Below are 10,334 nucleotides of genomic sequence, written 5' to 3' on the forward strand. Positions count from 1 at the left end.
ATGCAGTTATAAAAAGAGAATGAGGATGTTCTCTTTTACTGATGTAGCATGATCTGTAATATACACTATTACACAAAAAGAGACAAAATAGAGAATGATGAGTAGAGTATGCTACTACTTGTTGAAAAATGAGAAAAAATACATATGTAATTCCTTACAAATGCATAAAGTAATATCTTAGAAGGATGCAAGAGAGGGGCACCTGGGGAACTCAGTCAGTTAAGCACCTGATGTCAGCTGAGGTCTTAATCTCAGGGTCATGAGTTCAAGCCCTGCATTGGGCTCCATGCTGAGCGAGGAGCCTACATTAAAAAAAAAAAAAGGATCCGGGAGAAACTAATATTATTGACTGCCTCTGGGGAGAGAAACTGGTTGGCTAGAGGACAGAGATGAGGAGACATTTCACTCTATGTGCCTTTCTGTACCATTTGAATGCAGAATCACAAGTACATTACCTACTCAGATATTAAAACAATTTAAGAAAGAAAATATGAGAAAACATTTAAACTTAGAATCGTACCAGTAGATAATGCATGTTTCACTTTTCATAAGACAGCTAATGAGAAAATCTCAATTCTGTAAAGCAAAAATTACACAGGCCACATTCTTTGACCACCATGCAATAAAGCTAGACATGAATGCAAACACTTGGGACCTGTCCCCAGCACAGGTTCCAGTCCTGCCTAAGCTTGTAGCCTCCAGAGTGCAATCAAAATGATCACAGAGGCCTTCTTAGTCAAATCCCAGGCTCGTTGTTTATTCCCTCACCACAGAGGCTATTGAAGAGAGAAGCCAACCATGAGTCCAGATGCAACACTATTGAGCCCTATTTCAGAACGTCTTCTTAAATATACTTTGTGAACACAACTATGTGACCGAGATCTTCATCTGTCTCTCTGGATAGGGAGGACCTGGTTGGGAGTCTGGCTCAGGCACCAAAAGATTACCATAAAATTCACGTTTTTACCACCTCTTCTCCCTTTATCAGGCCATTCCCAAAAGGTGATCAAGAGGAGACGAACCATGAGAGACTATGGACTCTGAGAAACAAACTGAGGGTTCTGGGGGGGGTGGGAGGATGGGTTAGCCTGGTGATGGGTATTAAAGAGGGCACGTTCTGCATGGAGCACTGGGTGTTATGCACAAACAATGAATCGTGGAATACTACATCAAAAACTAATGATGTAATATATGGTGATTAACATAACAATAAAAATTAAAAAAAAAAAGAGGTCACCTCCTAACCTGCCTATATCTCATTAACCAGGGAATAGTGAAAATGTATGAGAAGGAGACACTGAAGTAGCTGGAGATGGGCTCTCAAATGCCCACAGGTAAACAAAGCCCTCTTATTGGATATCTTTATCTCTTTACCTTAACAGTGTAGATCAGAATAGGTAATCATGTGATGTCACAAAGGTCTCATTGGTAACATAACAGATACACAGCTAAATGTTTTAGCAGGCAAAACCTGTTTTAAAAAATTGAATTGCAAAGAATTGAATGAGTGGGTATGTGCCTGTCTGTGTGTGTATGTATGTACACTACATTACAAGCTTCTAACATTATGAGGGCGCCTGGGTGGCTCAGATGGTTAAGCGACTGCCTTCAGCTCAGGTCATGATCCCAGGGTCCTGGGATCGAGCCCCGCATTGGGTTCCCTGCTCAGCGGGGAGCCTGCTTCTCCCTTTCCTTCTCCTGCTCCCCCTGTTCGTGCTCTCTCGCTCTCTGTCAAATAAATAAATAAAATCTTAAAAAAAAAAAGTTTGTAACATTATGAACCTTTGGAATTAAGATATACAAACTCCAAAAATATGGTTAATACTTTACTGATCAAATATCAGACATTCTGAGTAGATGATCTTTTATTTAAGTGTTTATATATGTGGAAACATACAATGTGTGTTCTATTTTTGCCTTTTCAATTCTCCAATACCTGGTTAAATTGTTCGTTATATTAGATTTTCTCTGGTAAAATAACTATTGTGGGTTCTGTTTTTCTGATTCAACCTTGGCTAAATAGACAAAACAGTAATTCCAATCAAAATCCTAATGGAAAAAATTTAAAACCCTGTTATAACTATTAAAATGGTTCATCCAGAAGACAGAAAGAATCTAACAACAACAAAAAAGCCTCTGAGAAGTCTAAATGCAGGGCTAGGGCGAGATGTCATTGTCCTACCAAATGTTACTGCCTGTTCTGAAACCGCATCAATTTTAAGGAATGTGAAGCTGGCACAGGAAAAGAGACAATGTAACAAACCAGAAGGAACAAAAGCAGACACAAATATTTATGGGAGTTTTGTAATATCTCACCATTATTTTAAAAAGTTAAAGAACTCCAACTTAGACCATATACCAAAATTAGTTTGGGATAGATTTAAGAGTTAATGTCCCCCTATGTAACACTTGGTTTGAGGCAAGGATCCTTAATCGATGTTAATATCATGGGATGAAAGAAATAGGATATTCACATGGTGGGAAAGTTATCACCCAACAGATTACTCACTAGTTTTAAAGGCAGGTATCTGGTGGTGACCACCTTGACTAAGTGATGATCCAACTTAGCATCACTGCTAATGGGACAAAGAGACATTTGTGTCTCCTGATGTGATGCAACATGACATCACTTCTGAAGTGTTGTAGCAAAAAATACTTAACCCAAACCTAATCAAACCTCGACCTAACTTCAAGTTTAAAGATGAGGGTGATAAAGGAACGTGTTAAACAGTAGATGAGGAAGTAATTGGAAAAAGCCAGAGTGCTGGACATGATACACAGAATTGTTCTTGACTCATCAAAAAGACCATGTCAGGGGGGAAAAAAAGAGCCAGGGCACTGTCATAGATTGAAAGAAATACAATAATAAAATACAATGTGTAACCTAGATTGGATCCTGTTTGGGAAAGAAAAAAATGGCTGTAAAAGACATTTGGGGTATAAGTAGGAAAATTTAAATATGAACTGAGTATTGGGGAATTATTATTAATTGGCTTAGATTTGATGATGATATTGTGAATAGGTAGGAGGATGTCCTTATTCTTAGATGATGTATTTGGAAATATTTAAGGGTTAAATGTCAGGATATCTGCAACTTACTTTCAGGTAGGTACCAAAAGAAAAAGTATTATATCAAAAAAGAGAGAAAGCAAATATGACAAAAGGCTAACAACTGACTAACCTAAGTGGAGCAAATGTGGATGCTCATTATGCTATTCTTCCAACTTTCTGGGTGTTTGAAAATTTTCAAATTAAAAAAATTGGGGGATAAGGTTTAAAAGTGAAAAAAAAACAGATCAGGAGAAAAATAATAGTTAACATTTTTATGGTTATGCCGTGGAGGAAACCTTTAAAGTATTATTCAGAAGCAAAAGCCATTCAGGGGCACCTGAATGGCTCAGTTGGTTGGGCAGCCGACTTTTGATTTCAGCTCAAGTTCCTAGATCAGGATCCACACTCGGCGGGGAGTCTGCTTGAGGATTCTCTCTCTCCCTCTCCTCTGCCCCTCCCCCAGCTCTCTCTCTCTCAAGTAAATAAATAAATCTTTAAAAAAAAAAAGCGAAAGCCATTCAGTTAAAGACTCATGGATTTAACTACACACAGATTTAAACTTTTGAATCCCAAATAAGCACCATAAAACAAATGGCACATGATACATGCAACATATTTGACAAGAAAAGTTGAATATTCTTGTTCTATATTCCGGTTCCTACAACTAAAAAAAAAAAAAAAAAATTTACACTCGGATAGAAAACTATGGGCATGAATAGATAATTCAAAAAAAAAGGACAAAGAGGAGAAGATACAGAATACCCTAGCATTAACAACTATTTGGTGAATGTTTCATTAGAGTGGTCTGAGATGCTTGTTAAAAATGCAACTTCCTGGAGGAGCCTGAGTGGCTCAATTCGTTAAGCCTTTGACTCTTGATCTCAGCTCAGGTCTTGATCTCAGGGTCATGAGTTCAAGTCCCGTGTTGGGCTCTAGGCTGGGCATGGAGCCTACTTTAAAAAAAAAAAAAAAAATGCAGCTTCCTGGACCTTACCTATTACCTACTGCCCCTAAATCAGTGGTGGTGAGGCCCCATTATCTGCATAATTAAAAGTCCCCGGGTGATTTGTATGTACGCTATTTGGGAATCAAGGGCACGGATCAAAACTTTTCTTCTTTCAATCTGCTTAGCTTTATCTCAAAAGAAATGCACAGAAACAGAGCCCAGTGTGAATATCACTTCACTCCCGGGCTGTGTGCTTTCTTAGGCAAATTCCTTAACCCCCTGGAATCTGTTTTCTCATCAGTATGTTGCAGGTGACACCCACCTTGAAGGGCTGATGTAAGGACTAGAGACAATGTAAAGTAACCTGGTCCTGCGCTTGGCATATAATAGCTTCCTAATAAATGATGCTTATTATTATTTTCACTGTAACTCATATCTTACTTTTAAACAGCTATAGTTTTTTTTTTCCAGGTGACGTGATCCTTTTCTTCTGTGTGTGTGTGTCTGTGTGAGAGTACTTTATGCATACTTGCCAAAAAACTGGCAACAACCCTGTTATGAACTGAATAGTACCCCCCCAAATCTGTTGAAGTCCTAACCCCTAGAACCTCAGAACGTGACCTTCTTTGGAAACACGGTCGTTGCAGATATAATTAGTTAAGATGCAATCATACTGGAGGAGAGTGAACTCCTTAATATGACTGGTGTCCTTATAAGAAGAGGGAAATTTGGGCCCAGACGTACCAGAAGGAAGATGGATGTGAAGACACATTAGAGAAAATGACCACGTGACCACAGCAATGCATCTACAAGCCATGGAATGCCAAGGGTTGCCAGCAACCCCCAGAAATGGGCAAGAGGCAGGGAAGGGTTTTCCCCTACAGGTTTCCGAGGGATCATGGCCCTGCTGAGACTAATTTAGGACTTCTGGCCTCCAGGACTGTGAGACAATTCATTGCTGTGTTTCCAGCCACCCAGGTTTTGGTGTTATGTTATGGCAGTTCCTAGGAAACTAATACAAACCCAAATAGCCTTCACTGGGTGAGTGTAGAAGAAACTGTGGTACATCAATACACTAGAATACAACATGCACCACTCGCACAGACGTTATGCTGGGTGAAAAAAGCCAGTCTCCGGAAGTTATATCCTGTATGATTCCATTTATGTAACATTCTATTAAAGGCAAGTCTACAGGGACAGAGAACAGCTCAGCGTTGGCCAGGGTTGGGGTGGGGCCAGAGTTTGACTACAAAGGGGAAGCATGAGGGAAAGTTTTGGAGTCACAGAACTGCTCTGTGTCCTCATTGTGGCTGTGGTTACATACACGCATAGGGCTGGGTGTCCGAAGAGAGTTAATTTTATGGTCTGTTAATTTGGTCATTAAAAAAAAAAAAAGAAAATACACACACACACACACACACACACACACATGCCCAAATAAATATCTTTTTAAAAATACTTTAAAAGAAATTTCCTATCTGGGTTTATTGCCAGAAAGGCTGCTTTGTGAAGGGCTCTGCCCCACCAGCCCTTGTGTTCCGGGAGTCTGTTCTTCCATCTGTAGAAGGAGGGAATCCGTCTAGAGCAGTGGTCTTCACAGCACCCCTCTCCCCCCACCACCCCAAATTGTGTCCCTGGGCACTCCTTTTGTGGCAGTGGGGGTGGGGATGGGTTTGGAGAGAACCAGCTTTTGAAAGCCACTGGGCTCTGGACCCACGCACGTCAGTCAACGGGAATGGTTGTGCTGTTGTCTTCTATATTCTGTCTAAAATCCTCTGGATTAGAATAGCTGCTCCCAAGCCAGAGCCAGGCACCTGGGGAGTTTGTACAATCCTGGATTCCAAGGCCTGCTCTGGGGCTCACTCATTTGACCCTTTGGCAAGTTCCCCCACGGATCTCGGTGGATCCTGGGACGCAAGCTCTCATGGTCAGCAATTCTAAACAAGGCCTCGGAGGGGCAGGGTGCTGAAATTGAACTTCTTGTTCCTTGTGTGCACGCAGATTAAACACAATGAAACAACAGGAACTCCTAGAAGGCTCGAAATCTATGCCTCCTCTGAGGTAGGGTGGAAAGAACCTTAAACCCTTTGTTTCTACAGAGCGGATGATTTTTTGGAAAAGCCCTTGGTAGACAACAAAGCGGCTATGCGCGGATGGGGTAAGTGCCATCATGAGGACAAATGTGCTGACCCCCAGCCAGCAGGGCCCGGGAGTATCATTAATAACAAGAGCTGCTCTCTACTCGAAGCATTAAACCATTCACGGGCTAGGGCTCACGCTGAGGAATCTCATCCCCACAACAACCCTGTGAGAATCGGGCTGTCACCGCCTTGCCTGGTGAGGAAACAGAGGCTCTGAGGCGCCCCAGGTCACAATGGGAGGAGGTGTCTGAGGCGACAGGGCTGTGTCCTCCAGCCTTCCAAGTCAAGACCCCATGAGAGGAACCCTTGAGGCCTGGTGTCAGGCCGGTTTTCTCTCTCAGCACGTGCCCCGGAGAAGGGGCTTGATGCCCCTTTTCACAAAGGCTGGCAGAGGTCGCCAAGGGCACCTTGAGACCTTGCCATATAGGACAGCACTGGGAAAAAAAATCATTTTAATTTTATAAAGTGGAACGGCTTTTTTGAACACTATTTTCTGCATAAATCTAATCTAGAAAACCAGAGCTGGGCCCCTGTGGTTGAAGGTGGGGGCAGGGGTGGCCTGAGGCTCCCCCAAGGGCTCCCAGAGCACCCCAGTGAAGGCCGCTTAGCAGAGGTTGGCACTTACTGCCAGAAGTGGTGGCGCCATGATGTCTAAGTCTCTGACTTTGGGTTGGGAAGAACCAGGTGGGATCTTGGGGGGGACTCACTCCTGCGCTATTCGGCCTGGGGCGGGGGCCCAGGATACAGGTCCATCCGAGGTGGGCACTACCTTGCCCACCCTCCTCTCTGGCCAGGCCGAGGCAGCCATGACCTGCCGCTCACGGGAGAAGAAACACTGTCACCCGGTTACACTGAATGCATTTTATTCCTTAAAGATAAAGCTTCCTAAGCTAAAAACTCCCAACAACCCTCCCTTTTTGTTGGCTCTTCTAAAAGGCATCATCTCGTTTTCTTTACCAACAAAAGTTCACCGTTCGAGTTCAGTGTTGGTGTAGGATCGTCAGCAGATGGTCACGGTCAGGTGCTGTTCACAGAGACATCATCAAACGGACCTCTTTCTCGTAGATGTCAGGGATCATGCCCACCGGGGAGTTGATCATGTGTACGGTGTTCTTGCTGAACAGCTTGAACTCATAGCGGATAAGTTGTTCCCAAAAGCCGTTGTTGGGCCGGATGATGGGGCGGCACGACTTGGTCCACGTGTAGGCGTCTAGCAGTGACATGGCGTGGTACTTCATGAGGTAGGCCAGGCAGAGCGCGGCGGAGCGGCTCACCCCGGCGGCGCAGTGCAGTAGCGTGCGGCCCTGCTTCAGCTCCACGCTGTGGATGTGGTCAGCAATCGGGTCAAAAAAGTCGTAGAGACGCGAGCTTGGAGCATCAGCCACCGGCACCTGTATGTATTGGATATCCTCAAAGAACGTGTTGACCACTTCCACCGACACGTTGATCACCGTGGTGATGTGGTTGCTGGACAGCATGAGTTTGTTGTTGGCCGCCACACCATTGCTGATGTACAGGCTGCTGGTTATCTGGGAGAGGCCGTGGACCGGGGGCTGCCGGACAGCCTGAGCCGGGAGGAGACGCGGAGGTGTTGTCATCAAGGCGGTGGGCAGTGGTCTTTCTCCGGAAAGGTTCGGGGCACCACTCCGGCGGGCGAGTTGAGGATGCAGCAGCGCTGTGAAGTCTCAGTCGAGGGTCTAGGGTACAGAAGACCAGTCCCTGGGTCACCACCCCCTCCCCGCCCCCAGGCGTCACAATCCCTGATTGCCCGGCCCACTGGTTTCCATGGCAGTGGCAAATGGCCACAGAGAGGATTTGGCCACCACGCCGGGTCCTCAGAGAAACCCCAGATCCCTTCTTATCTCTCTTCATAGCGGTTCATTTTCCAAGCCCTAATTCTTATCTGCCTGACGTTTTAAAACGTTCTATTACAAGATACCTAGTATATGCTTCAACTGTTGGATCACACTGAACACGCTATCTGTGAATGCTTCTATTTTATTAGTAGCGAAGAACAGGGCACAGACTTTTTCTACAAAGTAGCAATAACATATTTTAAGCCGGAGAACAGCATTTGGTTCATGTGATATGCTAATCTCTATAAAACTGTAGCGACATATAGGTTGGGCTGGGCTGGGTGGGCTGTCCTGATACTTCTTTGTGGATTGTAGCCTTGGAATTATACTCCTGCTTACAAAGCACATCAGAACTGATTATAAGAACACTGCTGACTCATAAATAGCCCTTTCTCTATGAAGATGGCCTGTGGTGGACAGTTTTGACTAATTTAGCTGTGTCACCATCCATTTGTGCACATGGCCCAAACGATTTGTCACCCGATTCTACTTCATTACCTGGGAGACAACAGCTCAGATTATCTTGTCTACTTTCTTCAAAAAGAATGCCCACATGCTTTTGTAAACTGCAAGTTGTTTTGACTGCCACCGGTCTCTCCCTGGTAATGTTAAAAATTCTGGGACAACTCAAGGCTACCTCATAATTGGGCCAAAAATAGGTATTTAAAATGCTACCTGAGATTTGCATTTCCTCTCAGCTAAGATTTTTGTGGTGTGCTGTGACCATGAGCAAGGACAAAATAGATGCCAGCCTGTTTATGAATGGTCAAGGGAATGATAACCTCAAAAGACAATGCACTTTTCTTTTTCTTGATTGGCATAAGCAGATTAGTTTGCATCACTTAAATTGTCAGCCCCCACAAATCTATCTGGAAGAAAAGAGAGCACAAACATCAAGTAAATATGAAAACTGTCCATTGGGGATAGCTTCAAAATTGTCGAAAAGAGTTTAACCTAACATTTAAGATATGGCATTGTGAGGAGCTTTGTCAATCTATGGAATGATGTGGAACCTCCTAAAGAGTGATATTAGTCTAGTTCTTTCATATGTGTAGGCTTTGTAAACTTTAAAAATGTAGTAAAATTAACTGAAGTAATTTCATACACTATTCTCAAGGACAAGCATGACTCATATTAAAAAGATTCATTTATTTATTCTTTCAACCAATATTCTGTGATGCCCTTTCTTTCTGAGGGATGTTGGATGTCTTAAAACTCCCATTAGGAGGTTTTTCCTAGGTGGGTGAGGAGTTGATGTTTTCTCCTCCTGAGTATGGAAACAGGTCACTTTCAGACTCCCACTTGTCTCTTATTTTTTTTTAAAGATTTTATTTTTAAGTAATCTCTACACCCAACATGGGGCTCAAACTCACGAGCCCGAGATCAAGAGTCGCATGCTCCACCAACTGAGCCAGCCAGGTGCCCCAACTTTTCCTTATTATTTAGGGACGAGACTCTATAAGGGGCTTCCCAAGGACACAATCTCTTCCTGCCACTGGGAAGAGACCCTGGATGTCAAGAACTAGTTATCGTTCAGATTTCTCAATTCAGTAGTCAAGGCCCTTTCCAATCTGATCTAAGCCTGCCCTTCAGATCTCATTCATTCATTTATTCACCAAATTTTTTAAGACTGTCTTGTGTGCCAGGCATTTTCACCCATATAAGTCTTCAGTTCTGACCAAACAAATCAAATGTTCCTGGTAAATACACAATATACATTCCTGCTTCCCTACTTTTGCTCAAACCATTCCGCTCTCTTGAGAAACTTTTCTTGCTCCTGTCTGCCCACTGAATCCTATCCAGGCCTCAAAGACTCAGCTTGATTAATTTTAAAAAAAGCATCAGCTGAGCATCCAATCGGCGTCAGGTATGGTTGTAGCCTCGTGTAGATTCAACACAACACACACAGGCCCAGCTATCAGAGAGCTTAGAGTTTGGTCAGAGAGACAGATGATCATAAAAGAGTCCAGAAGAGAGGGGGATCCATTGTTTTATGTGTGTGTGTTTGGGGACAGGAGGTTGGAGGGGGATGTCATAAAAAGCTTCACAGAAAACATGACCTGGAACAAAGCTTTTTGTTCATTTGTTGGTTTTTATTATTTATTGTTTATTCTATCCAAGTTTTTGTCTTGCAAAATTTCAAACCTACAGAAAAGCTGAGAGAACAGAACAATGAGGAGCCATTTACCCTTCACCTATAATTCCTCTATTGTTAATACCACCACGTTCTCTTTTTTCTCTCTAGATATACCAACACACGTATTTATTTGTTCCTTGTTTCTTTTTGCAGAACCATGGATTGTTAACTGCAGATATAGCAAACAACACTTTAGCGGTTCA

The 10,334-nt window shown here is 43.2% G+C and overlaps 1 protein-coding gene across 1 annotated transcript; it reads right to left on the minus strand.

The window, feature by feature from the left end:
• Positions 1-7,166: 7,166 nt before the first annotated feature.
• Positions 7,167-7,736, minus strand: DUSP21 (dual specificity phosphatase 21). The gene has a single exon (XM_078064542.1). The coding sequence runs from the start codon at positions 7,734-7,736 to the stop codon at positions 7,167-7,169; it is 570 nt and encodes a 189-aa protein (XP_077920668.1).
• Positions 7,737-10,334: the final 2,598 nt, after the last annotated feature.

This window comes from Halichoerus grypus, chromosome X, assembly GCF_964656455.1.
Source record: "Halichoerus grypus chromosome X, mHalGry1.hap1.1, whole genome shotgun sequence".
Lineage (NCBI taxonomy): Eukaryota > Metazoa > Chordata > Mammalia > Carnivora > Phocidae > Halichoerus > Halichoerus grypus.